Source organism: Salmo trutta, chromosome 9 (assembly GCF_901001165.1).
Source record: "Salmo trutta chromosome 9, fSalTru1.1, whole genome shotgun sequence".
NCBI lineage: Eukaryota > Metazoa > Chordata > Actinopteri > Salmoniformes > Salmonidae > Salmo > Salmo trutta.
In genome coordinates, this window is record NC_042965.1 from 32,873,000 (window position 1) to 32,891,286 (window position 18,287).

Sequence of the window (18,287 nt, forward strand, 5' to 3'; positions counted from 1 at the left end):
CTCCTACCTTGGCCTGCTGTAACTATGTGAGTTCAGGAATGTTACTAACATCTCACTAAGTGTTTTCATCATTCTAGATTGGAGCCGGTAGCAACAAGAAGCGCTGCGATGTGTGTGGACCCAAGGACAGAAACACACAGTACACATGCATCAAGTGAAAGAAATAGATTTGCAACAGTTAAATTCTGTCCCTCGTGTGTAGACCAGCCTTAATGCGTTTTTAATGGGGCTCATTTAATATTTCCATAAAATACTATGTAAAATTTGTTCAGTTCAAAGCAATAATCAAGTGATGAAAACTTAATTTATATTTGTTCAAGATAAACATGATTTATTCCACCCATGTCCTAAGTATAATAGATTGTTTTTGTAAACTAAAGTGCTGCTGATAAATGTGATCTAGTAGAGTTGAATGGCTAATATTAACCATGTATGCTGTCTATATTGCTGTAAGTCAACATCTAAGTATTAAGTAATTTTACATAAATTGTTTTGGCTGTATTATTTTAACCCAGTAATGTTGTGGGTCCAGACCTGCTAACATTGGGTGAATAATAACATGAACACCACACAAGGGTTCAAAGCCATAGATTTATTTTAATCAATTCTGAAATGCGCCATTGTTGACTGAATGTGCTGCATCTTTCACGAGGCGCAAGAATGACAATTCATGTCCTGTTAAATCGATATATTTTGAGACCACCATGTTTTTATTCTGACAAGATGAAAGTGAAATTCATGAACAAAGTTAAGATACTGTATTTAGGGTAGTTTCAGTATATTAAGACCCCCAGTGGGTGAAACATCACTGCAACAGAACAGAATGCAGGGATTCTCCTTTATTTCTCACATGATAATTTATACCCTTCCAAGTACAAAAACTGCTGGACCTGCACACCCTACCATAAAGTCACATTTTACCACAGCTCTCCAGGGTTGTAAAATTTTATTTCTTCTTTGGAGAAATCTGTACATGGAGGTTCTGGTCTTCAGTAGTTCACATATAATATTAGGACAACGGGGGCAGAGACCAGTAGCAAGCACACTGAAGGACCAGGAGCAGTTTCACACATTACTCAAAGCTGGACAGGAAGGTCAACACAATCTCCTTCAGTTTGGCATCAGCTGTCGGTGAGATCATGCCATCAGTCCTGGAAAGAAACAAGGGCGTCCCATCAGTTCAGATGAAGTGTATATCAACACGTTACCATTTTAACATAAACCACTGTTGACTTGTAACTCAGATCATTCTGGTAGTACTCTGGTGGTCCCATGTGTGTTACCTGATTGTGGTGAGCAGGTCCTGGTGTTGGCTGAGGATGTGCCCAAGGAAGGCCTTCTCAAACCTGGTGATCTTGGAAGGGTCCAACTTGTCCAAGTGACCTCTGACACCAGCGTAGATGACGGTCACCTGCTCCTCAATGGCCATTGGGCCTACGGGAGGGAAAGAAATACATTTAAAAAATAATAATAATAATTGTGGGCCTTGCGGACAACAAAAATGTCAAACTTTCTTAGCATACTGGTGGCGACACTCACAGTACTGTCCCTGCTTAAGCAGCTCGGTGAGACGGACGCCCCTGTTGAGCAGCTGCTGGGTGGCAGCGTCCAGGTCGGAGCCGAACTGGGCGAAAGCAGCGACCTCACGGTACTGGGCCAGCTCCAGCTTCATGGTACCAGCCACCTACACAGAAAGGACCAATTACATCATGGATTTAGGAGACCGATTCAAGTGAAAGAAAATATACTGTGGGCCAACTGATGAAATGCAAGGACAGTCTCCTTCAGATCCACAGTTCGTACCTGCTTCATGGCCTTGGTCTGGGCAGCTGATCCAACTCTGGACACAGACAGACCCACGTTGATGGCTGGCCGGATACCTTTGTAGAACAACTCAGTCTCCAAGAAGATCTGCCGGGGAGAGAGCACACCCCTGTTTAGGGATTACATTCATCTTTGACATGTTGACTGGAAATAACGTTCATCCACATCACACCCACCTGTCCGTCAGTGATTGAGATGACGTTGGTGGGGATGTAGGCAGACACATCTCCGGCTTGGGTCTCAATGACTGGCAGAGCGGTCAGGGAGCCACCGCCAAAGTTGTCGTGCATCTTGGCGGCCCTCTCCAGCAGACGGGAGTGCAGGTAGAACACATCACCGGGGTAGGCCTCACGACCGGGGGGACGACGCAGCAGCAGGGACATCTGACGGTAGGCTACAGCCTGGAGAGTAGGGAGGGGAGAGAAATCAGATGGTGAACATGGATGTAGTCACTGTGCGAGCCCAGTTCCATGATTTTTTCCTCCATGAAGTAGCATCACACTCAAGACTCCACTCAGCCCCAACTTCCCCTTCTCACCTGCTTGGACAAATCATCATAGATGATGAGGCCATGCTTGCCATTGTCCCTGAAGAACTCTCCCATGGAGCAGCCCGAGTAGGGGGCCAAGTACTGCAGGGGAGCAGCATCAGAGGCTGTAGCAGAAACCACAATGGTGTATTTCATAGCATCGGCATCAGTCAACCTCTTCACCAGCTGTGCCACAGTGGATCTCTTCTGGCCAATGGCAACGTAGATACAGTAGAGCTTCTTCTTCTCATCTTTGCCTTCGTTGAAACGTCGCTGGTTGATGATGGTGTCAATGGCAATCGCAGTTTTTCTGTTAGATTGGAAAATAAGGAATTTGTATTAGATTACTGTGCTGGTATACTTGTACTTTGGAGCATCTGGGGAATCAAATCTGAAAAGAGGCAGCAGTAGAATGGAAAGTTGACTCATATTTACATTTACATTTAAGTCATTTAGCAGACGCTCTTATCATAGCTAATAATTACTGCAATTATAAAGGCATGGTTTCTAAGTAGAATGAGAGGCAGAAGCAATTGGTTGAAATTAGAAGTCGACGGATTAATTATGGCCCACTTCCAAGTTTTCATAACAATCGGTTTTTGGACGCCAATTATGGCCGATTACATTGCATTCCACGAGGAAACTGCGTGGCAGGCTGACCACCTGTTATGCGAGTGCAGCACGGAGTCAAGGTAAGTTGCTAGCTAGCAGATTTTTTTTTTTAAAGTTCTCTCTTCACATAATCACAAGTTAACCTAGTAATATCAACCATGTGTAGTTAACTAGCTTGTCCTGCGTTGCAAATAATCAATGAAGTGCCTGTTAATTTATCATCGAATCACAGCCAACTTCGCCAAACAGGGGATGATTTAACAAAAGCACAACCGTGAAAAAAGCACAATCGTTGCATTAATGTACCTAACCATAAACATCAATGCCTTTCTTAAAATCAATACACAGAAGTAAACATTTTTAAACCTGCATATTTAGTTAAAAGAAATTCATGTTAGGCAATATTAACTAGGGAAATTGTGTCACTGCTCATTGCAAGGAGAGTCAGGGTATATTCAACAGTTTGGGCTGCCTGGCTCACTGCAAACTCATTTGCCAGAATTTTACATAATTATGACTAACATTGAAGGTTGTGCAATGTAACACAATATTTAGACTTAGGGATGCCACCCATTATATAAAATACGGAACTGTTCCGTATTTCACTGAAAGAATAAACGTTTTGTTTTCGAAATGAGTTCCCGAATTTGACCATATTACTGACCAAAGGCTCGTATTTCTGTGTTTATTATATTATAATTGGGTCTATGATTTGATAGAGCAGTCTGAGCGGTGGTAGGCAGCAGCAGGCTCGTAAGCATTCATTCAAACTTTACTGCGTTTGCCAGCAGCTCTTAGCAATGCTTGCTTCACAGCGCTGTTTATGACTTCAAGCCAATCAACTCCCGAGATTAGGCTGGCAATACTAAAGGTGCCAATTAGAACATCTCATAGTCAAAGGTATATGAAACACAAATGGTAGAGAGAGAAATAGTCGACGCGTTATAATTCCTATAATAACTACAACCTAAAACTTCTTAGCTGGGAATATTGAACCACCAGCTTTCATATGTTCTCATGTTCTGAGCAAGGAACTTACCCAATGGTAGCTTTTTTACATGGCACATATTGCACTTTTACTTTCTTCTCCAACAGTGTGTTTTTGCATTATTTAAACCAAATTGAACATGTTTCATTATTTATTTATGTATTAAGTTAAAATCAGTGTAATTGAGTATTGTTGTAATTGTCATTATTACACACAAAATAAAATACGATTAATCGGCCGAATTTTGTTTATCGGCTTTTTTCGTTCCTCCAATAATCGGTATCGCCGTTGAAAAATCATAATCGGTCGACCTCTAGTTGAAATAGTCTACTACCCTCTTGGAAAAAGCTAATTAAATTAGCATGGTGGAACATTAACACAACTGTTTATTTATTATACATTAAACATCCATATTCTTAGAGGTCGACCGATTGTGATTTTTCAACACCGATACCGATTGTTGGAGGAACGAAAAAAGCCGATAATGATTAACCGGACGATTTTTATATATTTGTAATAATGACAATTACAACAATACTGAAAGAACACTTATTTTACCTTAATATAATACATCAATAAAATAAATTTAGCCTCGATAACTAATGAAACATGTTCAATCTGGTTTAAATAATGCAAAAACAGTGTTGGGGAAGAAAGTAAAGTGCAATATGTGCCATGTAAAAAAGCTAACGTTTAAGTTCCTTGCTCAGAACATGAGAACATATGAAAGCTGTTGGTTCCTTTTAACATGAGTCTTCAATATTCCCAGTTAAGAAGTTTTAGGTTGTAGTTATTATAGGACTATTTCTCTCTATACCATTTGTATTTCATATACCTTTGACTATTGGATGTTCTTATAGGCACTATAGTATTGCCAGCCTAATCTCGGGAGTTGATAGGCTTGAAGTCATAAACAGTGCTGTGCTTCAAGTATTGCAAATAGATGCTGGCAAACGCAAGAAAGTGATGTTTGAATGAACGCTTACAAGCCTGCTGCTGCCTACCACCGCTCAGTCAGACTGCTCTATCAAATCAAAGACTTAATTATAATAAACACACAGAAATACGAGCCTTAGGTCATTAATATGGTTAAATACGGAAATTATAATTTCGAAAACTAAAATTTTATTCTTTCAGTGAAATACAGAACCGTTCAGTATTTTATTGAACGGGTGGCATCCAGAAGTGTAAATATTGCTGTTTCATTGCACAACCTTCAATGTTATATCATAATTCTGTGAAATTCAGGCAAATTAATAACGGTCTTTGTTAGGAAGAAATGATCTTCACACAGTTCACAACGAGCCAGGCAGCCCAAACTGCTGCATATACCCTGACTCTGCTTGCACTGAACGCAAGAGAAGTGACACAACTGCTCTAGTTAATATTGCCTGCTAACACAAATGTATTTTACCTAAATGTGCAGGTTTAAAAAAATATATACTTGTGTATTGATTTTAAGAAAGGCATTGATGTTTGTGGTTAGGTACATTGGTGCAACGAGAGTGCTTTTTCATGAATGCGCTTGTTAAATCATCCCGTTTGGCGAAGTAGGCTGTGATTCGATGATAAATTAACCGGCACCCCATTGATTATTTGCAACGCAGGACAGGCTAGTTAAACTAGTAATATCATCAACCATGTGTATTTAACTAGTGATTATGTTAAGATTGATTGTTTTTTATAAGATAAATGTAATGCTAGCTAGCAACTTACCTTGGCTCCTTGCTACACTCGCGTAAAAAGGTGGTCAGCCTGCCACATAGTCTCCTCATGGAGTGCAATGTAATCGGCATCCAAAAATGCAGATTACCGATTGTTATGAAAATTTGAAAATCGGCCCTGCCGATTAATTAGACGTCCTCTATTCTCAATCCCGTTAGCCCTACTAAAGGAATAGAGGTATTTTCAATGATGGCATCTGGCCATCTGTGTTTACCCAGTCTGCCGGTCACCGATGATCAGCTCACGCTGGCCACGCCCAATGGGCACCAGGCTGTCCACAGCCTTGATGCCAGTCTGCATCGGTTCCTTCACAGAGATACGGGGGATGATGCCAGGGGCCTTCAGACCCACACGCCTACGGATGCTAGACCCAAGAGGACCCTGAGGGACAGGGAAGGGTTAATGCCATTCTGATCAGACCTGATATGCCCAGGCTGTAGTCAGCCTCTAGTCACAACCCAAGGACTCGGCCTAGATCCGAAAGGATCAGACAGGAGATCCTGTTTCTTATGTGGTTTGAGTATAAAAATAAATTTCTATTTCACATTAATTCTCAATGGACAAAAGTCCTATTCTAATAATAACTGGAACTTGAAATGAACTACACTATTTATTTTTTACAACACCTTTCCATCGATGGCATTGCCCAATGCATCCACCACGCGACCCAGCAACTCTTCACCAACTGGCACGTCCACGATGGCACCAGTCCTCTTCACGATGTCGCCCTCTTTGATCAGCTTGTCATTACCGAACACCACAACACCAACATTGTCAGGCTCCAAGTTCAGAGACATACCCTGGAAAAGAGGATAGAAGACAATGTTAAAATTATGCTGACGACAGTGGTTAGATTGAACAGAAGCTCTTTCAATGCAACATGGTTCAGTTAAATTGATAAACTGCCTAGATCTGCACCTTGAGCCCTGAGGAGAACTCCACCATCTCCTCAGCCTGAACATTCCTGAGACCGTACACTCTGGCAATACCATCACCGATGGAGAGCACACGGCCAGTCTCCTCCAGATCAGCACTTGTGTCAGCCCCCAGGATCTTCTCCTCCAAGATTGAGGACACCTCAGCCGTGCCTGGGAGAAAGAAACCGCTCATCAAAATATGGACTCAACATTAACAGTCAACATAACTCCTCGTGTTCGTCAGTATAATATAGCCATAGAGGAATCCCTTTTATATGTTCGTACAGGGGGAAATAGCAGCAATAGATTAGGAGCTGAGTGTGACATTAAAAAAAATAACCCACCCCAAACAGATGTTGCCAAAAGATTACAGAGCCTTGACTATTTTACAAGGCATTTTGTAGCACTGCACCTTCAAGTCTACATCCTGATGCCCGTGCTCATTAAAATAGGTACTTGTGGCAAAACAGGATTTCTGACCCAAATAGTAAGTGTCATTAACTAAAGGTAATTCGTTGAGTCAATCATTGAGCATCCATTCGCTTTACGCACCAGTCTTTGCAGCAAGACATGGTCTGTGTGTGTGGAGGTGATTCAGTCCTACACTGGCGGCGGCAACATTCTTGGACACCTAGAATGAATGAAAGCATGGTCAGTTATTGTTCAAGACTAGTGCTATTGTACTGATGAAATGGGAAATAAATCGCAATGTATATTGGAATCGCTCGCTGCGTTACAATGAACTGAAATCAAAACATGACATATGCCCCGAGGCATTAGCCCAAACGTTGTTAGCTAGCTAGGTTGTCCGCAAAATGTCCTCTCTTTTGACAGCTGGCATTTGAATAATCCAATGCCAGTTAAACCACCACTACAAAAACGTATTTCAAAGCAAGTAACTACACTATAGTTACCTAATTATAATTGTATGAACTTGTTCTGTGCAAGGCGGAGCATTCTGTATGTAAAAGACCCTGACCTTCACAGAACTTAGCTGACTAACGGATAGCATATTCAACTAACGTTACCTAGCACAGCCATTTTACCGGACCGTAGTGTAGATGAAGTGCATTCATTGAAAGGGAAAAACTAAATTAAATGTGCAATGAATGAGTTATAAAAACAGCAATGTAACGTTATCAAATAAATATCAAGACAGCAGGTCGAGTGGCATGAGTTGCCTTGCTGGGTCATGGCGTTCTAGACGAGCGTGTGAAGGTGGAGGCCTGTAGGCCTACCCTTCATACACCCACTACATTCACATTTCAATTCGTGCAATGCAAATTGTCTTATATTCAACAACCAAATCAATACTCACAAATCCAGCCCGTCTGGGCAGGCTTCTTGCCAGAGCCGCTGCAACTCGCACTGATAACATCTCTAACGGGCGAATGTGACTTGTCCTCCACCACCTGCAAAGACCAGCTAGTTTTACTTAGAGGGTGTCCTATGTATGCGAATGACCTGAAAAAAAAGAGCTTCGTTCTTCTTCATTTTATGTCATCCGTGATGACAGCCTGTCATTTCAAATCATTACTGCCATCTACTGTAGCGGAGTTCACGTTTCAGCTGCTATGTATGAGTGGTACAATAGCGTCCACTAGCGATCATAGTGGGCCTGACATTTTGGGATGGGGATTCGGCACAACCTAGAGGCCATGTGTGGTACTTAATATTTCCTAAGCGTGAAAATACTGATCCATCGACGCTTTGTCAACGAAGCAGTTGCCTGTCAGCTCAGTGCTAGAACTGCTTGAATGTAGGTTGGAACGGACCATCTACATGGGCTATATCTCTCATCAACCCAGCGGCAAGACAAGGATCCAAGAATGGTTTTAGTGCATGTCGGATATCTGGTTCTTCCTGTATTTGGCTCAGTAAGAAATAGAGGTATTTATATATATTTATCTTTAACAATTACGTATGCCCTGTTCATCTTAATATCGCGAAAGCTGCTCGAAAATCTCTTAGGATCCATTCCAACACTAGCAAGCGACTGTGTTGTTGTCCTAGCTAGTTGGCTACCAAACAGCTGTTCCGTTCTATATAAAGCTAATGGTAGCTAACTAGGACAAAACAGTATGTTTGCCATACAAGGCTATTATGTTCTCATTCGCTTTCGAAACATTTTATTAATAATTGCACGACCATATTACACATGTTGGTAGTATGGGTCTGATCGTATATAAAAAACATAGCTGTCAATAGCTATCTGAAAAGGCTAACTAACGTTAGCTATCTAATTTATATGGACGCGCGTTGACCGATGCTATTTAGCTAACTAACGCTAGCTACCTTTTAAACGTAAAGCTATTTCTGGACATGATATTGTAGTAAGTCAGTTCTATTTCAATACATACTTATAAGCACACCCATTGAAATTAATGGCAATGGTGAAATGTCAGAGAGGAATGCGTGAAACGCGTTCAAACTTGTTTGAAGGTTAGTTAGCTGGTTGCAAAGTGCTAGCTCGGTCTCTTTGTAGGGAGAATATATTTAATCCCAGGATGTCATTTGAAGATCATCTTTACTGCTTGCCAAGAGGATTTTATGACTAATTCAATTAGCTAGCTAGCTAAAGAATGTTTGCTATATTTCAACTACTAGCTAACAAACAGGCAAAATTGTCATATTTGAAAATGTCAGGATGATCTTTAAAAACTCCTAACGTTAGCTAATTTAGCTAGCTATGTAGGTTGTTTTTCCAATCTGGTCTGAGCGTTTCGTATTCTGTATTTACAGTAAATCCGATACATATTTAGTATGATATGTTATGTATTTTGTGCAAAAGTATATGTTATGAATTATAGCTAACGTTAGCTAGGCCAGGAGGTTGGGGAATGGTTAGCTAACATGCAAAGTAGCTAGTTGTGATGAGATTCTAACTCACCGTATACGCCCACCCGACCAACCAACAAACTTTCGTTTTTTATTTAAGTAATCGTATGTCTTATTTAACCAAACGTAACATATCATACTAATTTAAGTGTCCCTGATTTACCTTTACTATGTTATGTCTCGTCTATGAGACCAGGCTGATCCACCAGTTGATTTTAGACAGTCATTTCCCATTGATTCAGTATCAAAACATACTTAATTAAGCAATAAGGCACGAGGGTGTGCGGTATATGGCCAACATACCACGGCTACGGGCTGTTCATAACCCTGACGCAACGCGGAGTGCCTGGATACAGCCCTTAGCCGTGCAGTGGTATATTGGCCGTATACCACAACCCCCCCGAGGTACCTTATTGCTATTATAAACTGGTTACCAAAGTAATTAGAGCAGTAACAAGAAATATTTTGTCATACCCATTGTATATGGTCTGATATACCACGGCTGTCAGCCAATCAGCTTTCAGGGCGTGAACCACCCAGTTTATGAAGTTGCATAAACTGTCTAGGCTACAGTGTAGTGTATTAAGTTCATACAGTGGCATCAATTATTTCACATTGTGCTTTTATTTCTGTTCTTATTTCCTGTTTCATAGTTTCGAGGCTGGCTCTACATTCTGCATTTATCAGATCTTTGTCGTCCCTCCCATTGTGTAGCTAATGATCATCTGCTGCTGCTGTGTGGTGTGGCGTGGCCTCTGCCTGTTCTCTGCATTTAGCTGTATTGAATCCCTTCTTCATTTCCTCTTTCCATCAGAAGACGACATTGGTGTATATATATATATAACAACAACAAAAATGTATCATTCAACCATAGAGTATATGTGGATAAACTAAAACAAATAGCTAACACCTATAGAATAACTTTTTGTCTTTGTTAAGTTGTTGTAGAGAACTCATTTTTAGCTCTTAAAGAGAATCAAATGTATGTCATTGTGTACCTCCCATTCAGTCTTGATTATGACAACAGCCTACTGTAAATCCCTGTAAAGTGGATACATTTTGCATGGATTCTATTTCTGCACTGCTTTACTGAACACCAGAATTTGGCTAATTTTCTTTTTTTTCCCCCATGGAAAATGCATTGTACAAAGGTAGCTAAATAATAGTATATTTTTGCTCCAATTGGCATTTTTTTTACATGTACAATTACATGTAAAGCTTATGCATTGTCATATTTCATTGAATATGATCACACACACAATTATAATTATCTGAGTGATTTCAAAATGGACAACACCAACATTTTATAAATACTGGTACACTTCACCTCTGCCCAACAACCTGTCCTAACCACCTCCATTTGTGTAACCCTTTTGTTCTTCTTGAAAATGTAAATCTTTGAAACACTGAATTATCAGGCCTTTTGCTCACTAAAGCCAAAACCAAATCGCAATGCTATAAGTGTAGATACTCTCACTGGTTGTTCACTTCCCAATGAGCCTCCCCACTAACAAAAGTACAAAATGCTATCCATTTCACAGGGATGCTTATCTCCTGCACTGCTACAGTAAACCTTCTAGCAGAGTAATAACGTATTTTATTGTTTGGTTGTGGTCTCTCTTTACCTTTTTGTTCTGGTAATGGTACTTTCAATGCATGGTCACATTATGATTCATATGATTTTGTTTTTTTTACATTGAATAGTAAATTCCAATGTAATCTTTCTGTAGTAAAGATGTAGCCAACCACATCTGCTCATTAGATGCTGCTTCTGTTCTTATTAACCCTATATGGAGCATGGTGGGCCTTGCCTTCAGTCAATGTTGTTTATTTTTGTTGCATGGTGTTTATATTATCATTATTACAACAACAAAAACACAAATTCCACAAACTAATATTTTTCAATAAAGAATATAGTATTTTTCCTAACCTTCAGTGTGCTTCTTGCTGATTTCCATTTATTGTCTTTAGCCCTCCCCTCGTCCCTACCTGCCCCCTTCCACCCCACCCACCTCTCCTGCTGTGACAAAGATAGACAATTTCAATGCTTTTATCATCACAAGGCCTGAATGAGTCTATCCCCTGTCATTCATGGTGATTGTACCACTGAGACAATTGAAAGTGCAGTGTGCCACAGTTGATCCTTGGATCAAATGCTTCTCTATTAGGATTTAACCATTCTGATTAGTGACTGGTTAGGAGCTGAATGTGACCAAAAATACCCCACCTCATTCAGATGTTTCTGAAAGATTACAGAGCCTTGACTCTTTTACAAGGCATTTTGTAGCACTGCACCTTCAAGTCTTCTCCAACTTAATGACCCAAATGCAATGTAGACTTTGCCTTTTTCTCAGTTGTAGGGCTTTCACCTGTTTTCATCTGAATGTGTTATCCACTCTACCACCAACACTTTAGCATGTTCTTCATGTTAGAAAAGGTGAAGGTGACTTTCACAAAGGCCTAGACATAGGTCTGTCCCACATTGTTTGTGCGAGGCTGCGTATAGCTCAGTGCATAGATTCAGTTTACATTTGTTTGATGTTCTTTTTCCAGGACTTCTCTTGCTGCCCGAGTCCAAAATGCATTTTACCGCAATGGAAAACATGTCACTGACTACGAAATCTCGTCCTATAAATTGTGTTCTCCCCTTTCAAACATATTTTGTCATATTGCCATCAATGTCACAATGCAGCCTACGCCACCTTCATGCTAATTGCAATCCATTCCCATTCCTATCAATAATCAATGTTATTTCCATTAGAATTGTCAGCCCTATATAGTATGGAGACAGTGTACTGTAACTGTAGTGCACTGTACTAGTCTCTGATTCAACAGCAGCCTGTTCTCTTCAGCTGCCAAATAGCTGTGGTTGGAAGAGGGGGAAAGTACTGTCAAGCTATTTCCTCTGCACCAACGAATCTACACATGGGAAAAGTTTGGGTAGCAGTGTGTGTCAGTGAGAGTAAGATACAGGCCTAGGCAGTATTTGAATTGATTTCTTGAAGGAGGTAGACAAATATGTTGTAGGCTTTATGTAGCCTTGGCCAGGACTCGTGCTCATAGATATTTCACATCTTGGCATTTGCTGTTAGATATTTCTGGGTAGTGATGTATAAACAGACACATCATTGATGTTGTGCTATATAATGTTACCCACAGTTCAACAAGTGAAACAGTTATCAGAAAAAGGACACACTCATAGCAATGCTATCACATTGTTAAAATCCTCAGTGATTATAAAGGATGAACAGTTTGTGTCATAAAAAAAGAAACATCTTGAAGTTGCAGAACATTTCTGGCAGCACTTCTATCAAAGGGATTCAAGGTCATTCAGATTTTACAGAACACTTCTGGCAGCACTTCTATCAAAGGGATTCAAGGTCATTCAGATTTTACAGAACACATCTGGCAGCACTTCTATCAAAGGGATTCAAGGTCATTCAGATATATTACCGGTACCCCTAGATTTTAAAACTAGATTAATTTGAAAAGCACTCTGTTACACAATTTAAATGCACAATCCTGGGCACGCACATTGCCGAAGAGTCAGATGCCCAGAGGTGAGAATCCAACCAGAAGGTCAAATGTCACATGATGCCATAATAGACCGTGTTTGGAAATATTAACATTTTCCATGCAGGTTTGAATGTGTTACTTCACCATATCTCCCTATCCCCTGATGTAAGTTTCACCATAGGTAAGAGTTAGGGCTTTTGTAAAGATCCTCCTACAGAAACACAATTACATCACAGAAACACACACTCCATGTCACAAACACAATACATTCTAACCTACCGTTTCTCTCTCTCAGGTGTCTGACTCCCTCTCATTGTTTCCACAGGATCCCACTTTAACCGGCAGCAGCAGCAGCATAGCCATGCTACCTCTTGCCGGCACTTCCAGCTAGGCCCCCAGGCCCAGCTGCCCATTGACTTCCCAATGCCCCACGCAGGTCAGCCCCAGTCGGGCATCAACCCCCACCTGGCTCCCCCTGGCCACCAACATTCTCCCCAGCTCCATACGCCCCTCAACCCCCTACCCCCCACACCCCAGTTCCAGGACCTCTCTGCCCCCCCTTTCCTACCTCAGGCCTTACACCAGCAGTACCTCCTCCAGCAGCAGATCCTAGAGACCCAGCACCGGCGCATCATGCCACCTTCCAGGTATGGGGACCTGGTTTCTGGCTATGCACGGCACTCCCATAGTAACTTGGGTACCTCCATAAGCTATAGAAAAGTCAAGGTTTGTATGAACAACTACAGTATATTTGAAATGTAATAATATGAATGTGCCCCTGGTAAAGGGGTAGTTCAGTTTGGCATGTGTTTTCACATTTCAAAAGTGCTTTAAAGTTGAGTCAAAATTTCTATTGGATCTGCAGATCCACACAACATATGGCATGGAATATGATGTGCACAGAAACCTTTTTTGGTTGTCCTCTGTCAGCAGACACCAGCCCCACAGACTGCGGCCGGGTTACGAGTTTGCTGCCGCCCTCCACATCTCCCCACAGCCTGCGGCCCAGCAGCCTCGCTACCTGGCTGAAGGCACAGACTGGTAAGACGCCAGCTTGCACTCATACAATAATGTGGCTTCATTGTTAAAGAGATACTTTGGAATTTTGGCAAATATGCCCTTTATCTACTTCCCCAGAGTCAGATGAACTTGTGATTTGTATACCATTTATGTCCAGTATGAAGGAAGTTAGAGGTAGCATTCTAGCAGATGCCCATAGACTTCCAGTCATTGCGTTAACTCTAGTTAGCATTGGGTAGCAAAACGATCTCTAACTTCCTTCATACTGGACACAGAGACATAAAAATGGCATCCAAGAGTGAATCTGACTCCGGGGAAGTTGACAAAATACTGAGGTATCCATTTAAGTCTCATACATTACTCCTGGACTGTGGATAATCTTAATTTTCGAATTTGAGTCACCCGTTCCCACAGGTATGATGTATTATTTGTCACATGCGCCGAATACAACAGGTGTAGACCTTGCAGTGAAATGCTTACTTACAAGCCCTTAACCAACAATACAGTTTTAAGAAAAATAACTGTTAAGTAAAAAATAAAGAGCAGCAGTAAAATTACAGTAGCAAGGCTATATAAAGGGGCTACGTGCGGGTCAGTCGACGTAATTGAGGTAATATGTACATGTAGGTAGAGATAAAGTGACTATACATAGATAATAAACAGAGAATAGCAGCAGCGTAAAAGAGGGGGGGGACAATGCAAATAGTCTGGGTAGCCCTTTGATTAGCTGTTCAGGAGTCTTATGTCTTGGGGGTAGAAGCTGTTAAGAAGCCTTTTGGACCTAGACTTGGCTCTCTGGTACCGCTTGCCGTGCGGGAGCAGAGAGAATGACTAGGGTGGCTGGAGTCTTTGATCATTTTTAGGGCCTTCCTCTGACACCGCCTGGTACAGAGGTCCTGGATGGCAGGAAGCTTGGCCCCAGTGATGTACTGGGCCATACGTACTACCCTGTGTAGGGAATCCAAGGACAATCCAAGGCAATCCAAGGACAATCAATGTTAATGATTTTTGTTGGGTCTTTGTGTAACTGGTTCCTCTTTTATCTCTCCTCCTATGTTGTGTGGTTGGTCAGGGATTTGAGTGTGGACGCGGGGCTCCCTCCTCCTCAGTACCACGTCCGCCCACTGCCCCAGCACTACCATCACTACCTGACATCTCCCAGGATGCATCACTTCCCCAGGAACAATGCTTCCACCCAAGTGGTGAGATCATCACAACTCTTTTTGCCATAATATTTAAATGAACAGAATGTACATTTACAATTAAAGCGATGTTCAATGATCTGTGCAATCATGGCATCCATATTTGTTGTACCACCTGTAGTATTTGATTTGGTCTTTACACCATAGATCATTTTAGAGACTGGGTTCAGGGATGGCTGGCATCTGTATGAAATTCAAAGATGTTTTCTCAGAGTTGAGGAGAATGTATTCAGATTACTCCCTTACCGTCTCTCTGTATGTTCTCTCCAGGTTGTCCATGAGATCAGAAACTACCCGTATCCTCAGTTACACCTGCTGGCCCTGCAGGGCCTCAACCCCTCCCGCCACGCATCCGCTGTGAGAGAGAGCTATGAGGTACTGTTATCCCTGTCACACTCTCACCCCGACACACACACACACTCTGGTATTCACACGGCTGTCCTCACGCCTCTGTCCCTACCTCCAATGCTGTGGACATCCTCATGTGGGACTGCTCTTCTCTTTTCCACGAGTTCTGTTCTCCAGATGCTTCTGAATCGAAAAGCTATTATTTTATTTTGCTTTGTTCATTTGTTGTTTTTATCGGACTGAAATAAGAGCCAGTATTAATTCAAGTGTCTTGACCTAAAATAACCCTTGAAATCCTACTGCTAAGGTAGAGACAAATGCTTGTTCCAGATGGTTAACAGTCTCTCCCCATGTGTTGCCTGTAGGAGCTACTGCAGCTGGAGGACAGGTTGGGCAGTGTGAACCGAGGGGCTGTCCAGACCACTATTGAAAGGTTTACCTACCCTCACAAATACAAGAAGGTAAGAATATACCCTCAGGTCATGTCTGTAACGGATGTACTGAGGCAGAACATTGAATAAAGCGCCATAGAATAGAATGACACGGTTGAACATTGCCGTCTCATTTTAGGTCATTGTTAGCCACATAATCTCTCCAAAGAATCCTGTCTCCTTGCAGTCCAAACGGACTTGTTATTTACACAACAGTCAGATGGTTTGGAGTGTACCCAATTTAAGACCACGGATGACTCCTCTTGCAGGTGAAAGGACAAATGATTATAAAGCTGTGTGAGTCTTGTGAGAATTATTTGAATATACTGAAGGAATCATAGGCATGCATGACATTTTAGTGATTCATTGAGACTGGAACCTGAAGCACACCTTTTAATTGTGGCAGCAGTATTTGCAGTATATATAAGGGAGATGGCACTAAACTGGGTTTGTCAGTGCATACCTAGTCATGTATCTGAACTACAGTATTTGGACTTCAAGCATCTTTCTCTTTTCATGTGAACTATCAAAACTTAGCGAATTAAATTGAGTTACATTTGAAAATATGCATATTGCTTTTTGTAATGAATTTTATGTGTATATTTTATTTTCCAGAGGATACCTCAGGACCTTAAGCTAGGGCTGGAGGATGAGGAATTGGATACAGATGAGAAGTGTACCATCTGTCTATCAATGCTGGAGGATGGAGAGGATGTCAGGTGGGTCTAGTCACAATGCTAATGACAATGTTATTGTCATGGGACATTTGGTGCCAAAACAGACTACAGTTTGCAGATCTCTGTATCTATGGTAATTCATATTAACACTCTTCATCCTCTTCCTCCACCACCAGGAGATTACCCTGCATGCACCTCTTCCACCAGGCGTGTGTGGACCAGTGGCTGGCCACCAGTAGGAAATGCCCCATATGCAGGGTGGACATTGAGACCCAGCTGGCACCAGACAGCTGATGCCTCCTCTCCCTGCCCCCATCTTGTAAAACCCCACCTCATCCCTAGGGGGAGCTCTGCCAAACGTCCCCCTTCCCATCTGCATCACATATGAGCCTGCCTTCTGAGCCAGCTGAAGAAGACAATGAACGGGAGGGGAGGTGAGAGGGATTAACAAAGCACACTGATCCAAACAATAGAGAAACAAAAGAGGCCGATGGATGGATGGGTGGATGGATGAAGAAGAGTGACAGAAGGGTGCCAGAATGTATGGACAGATTTGCAGGGCCTTGATGAGTCTCCATCAGGGTTTTGCACCGTAGCATTAGCTTCTCCATACACTCAGAGATGAGATCCTCCATCAACCCCCCTAGCGAGCGTGTGTGTTGTGTTGTTGGGTTTTTGTATATAGGCCTATTCTCTACCGCTGATGTGTACTGGTCTCACTCCCTCTTGATGAAACCCAAAACGCTGAGCTCTAGCTACAGCACATCTGTGCGAAACATAACAAAATAGGAAATCAGCAGTGGGATGTTTCTTGAAATGAGCTTCTGTGGCCTAATACATATGGCGTTATGGAGTGTAGTAGTCTTGTTATTGATCACCAGTATTTAACAGGGTGACAGTGTGGTGTAGCAAGCAAAAATCCCACTTTAAGAAATAAGGTGGGGAAAAAATACAAAAGGGGGAAGTACTCCTCTTTAAAAGAGGGTAATAGGCGTACAGGCAGGCTTTAGGCAATGAGGAAGTGCTAGCTATGTACAAAGGCCAATCAATAGGTGGATTTCCAGTACAGTAGATCTCTGCTATCACAGTGGATGCTAGAGATGCTAACCAGGCATGGCTTCAGTGGTTTGTATTGTGCTGTATTGGGGCCTCTATACCCTAGAACTGAGGCCCCAGATATGCATGCTGTATGGCAGGCTTGGGCTGTCTTGTGATTGTGGAGCAGTAGGAAGTCTGCACAGGATGACGTTTATTGTCATGAGTCTTGTCCTGGAGGAAGAACTCAGCGATTTCCACTAGACGGAACAGCTGCAAAGTCAGAATTGGCTATATTGTAAAAATTCATTAAACAATTTTAGGTTAGGGTTAGCAGTGTGGTTAGGTTTAAAATCAGATTATATGACTTTGTGGCTGTGCCAGCTAGTGACCACTCTGCAGAGCTACCTCCAGAACAAGATTCATTACAGGGGGGAAAAACGGAAAAGTCCGCAGTATCTCTGCATGTGAACCGTACACGGTATGACTCTCTCCCTCATCCATGGAGCAGGATGAAGTTTCCCTTAGATGCTGATCTTAGGTCAGTGTTGAGTCTCCCCTCCTAATAATTACGATTAGAATTGATGGAGAGGAACGCTGATTATAGAACTGTGTCTATGGGCAA

The 18,287-nt window shown here is 41.9% G+C and overlaps 2 protein-coding genes across 5 annotated transcripts; one reads left to right on the plus strand and one right to left on the minus strand.

The window, feature by feature from the left end:
• Window positions 1-577: 577 nt before the first annotated feature.
• On the minus strand, window positions 578-8,066 carry LOC115200436 (ATP synthase subunit alpha, mitochondrial-like). Its single transcript, XM_029763516.1, has 11 exons — window positions 7,914-8,066; window positions 7,148-7,226; window positions 6,597-6,766; window positions 6,305-6,478; window positions 5,893-6,059; window positions 2,363-2,663; window positions 2,001-2,225; window positions 1,804-1,911; window positions 1,540-1,684; window positions 1,284-1,434; window positions 578-1,151 (listed from the first exon to the last, which is right to left on the minus strand). Exons 1-11 carry the CDS (start codon window positions 7,971-7,973, stop codon window positions 1,073-1,075), a joined length of 1,659 nt encoding a protein of 552 aa, XP_029619376.1. The 5' UTR covers window positions 7,974-8,066; the 3' UTR covers window positions 578-1,072.
• A 95-nt stretch (window positions 8,067-8,161) lies between these two features.
• LOC115200437 (E3 ubiquitin-protein ligase RNF165) lies at window positions 8,162-17,546 on the plus strand. 4 transcript variants are annotated; one of them, XM_029763520.1, is made up of 8 exons: window positions 8,162-8,485; window positions 13,275-13,621; window positions 13,890-13,990; window positions 15,042-15,171; window positions 15,442-15,546; window positions 15,885-15,980; window positions 16,566-16,669; window positions 16,804-17,546. In XM_029763520.1, exons 1-8 carry the CDS (start codon window positions 8,425-8,427, stop codon window positions 16,919-16,921), a joined length of 1,062 nt encoding a protein of 353 aa, XP_029619380.1. In that variant the 5' UTR covers window positions 8,162-8,424; the 3' UTR covers window positions 16,922-17,546. The 4 variants fall into 4 exon arrangements, with proteins under 4 accessions (XP_029619380.1, XP_029619379.1, XP_029619378.1 ...); XM_029763518.1 differs by lacking the exon at window positions 8,162-8,485 and having other exon boundaries at window positions 13,474-13,596; window positions 13,883-13,990; XM_029763517.1 differs by lacking the exon at window positions 8,162-8,485 and having other exon boundaries at window positions 13,482-13,596; window positions 13,880-13,990.
• Window positions 17,547-18,287: the final 741 nt, after the last annotated feature.

Bases quoted from the DNA above. Each gene is read 5' to 3' on its own strand.
- LOC115200436 (XM_029763516.1), bottom strand. From the start codon at position 7,973: ATGTTATCAGTGCGAGTTGCAGCGGCTCTGGCAAGAAGCCTGCCCAGA. The intron at 2,226-2,362 runs GTGAGAAGGGGA...CCTACTCTCCAG, and splicing joins ATGATGATTTGTCCAAGCAG to GCTGTAGCCTACCGTCAGAT. The intron at 1,685-1,803 runs GTACGAACTGTG...CTTTCTGTGTAG, and splicing joins AGACCAAGGCCATGAAGCAG to GTGGCTGGTACCATGAAGCT.
- LOC115200437 (XM_029763520.1), top strand. From the start codon at position 8,425: ATGGTTTTAGTGCATGTCGGATATCTGGTTCTTCCTGTATTTGGCTCA. The intron at 13,991-15,041 runs GTAAGACGCCAG...GTGGTTGGTCAG, and splicing joins CTGGCTGAAGGCACAGACTG to GGATTTGAGTGTGGACGCGG. The intron at 15,172-15,441 runs GTGAGATCATCA...TGTTCTCTCCAG, and splicing joins ACAATGCTTCCACCCAAGTG to GTTGTCCATGAGATCAGAAA.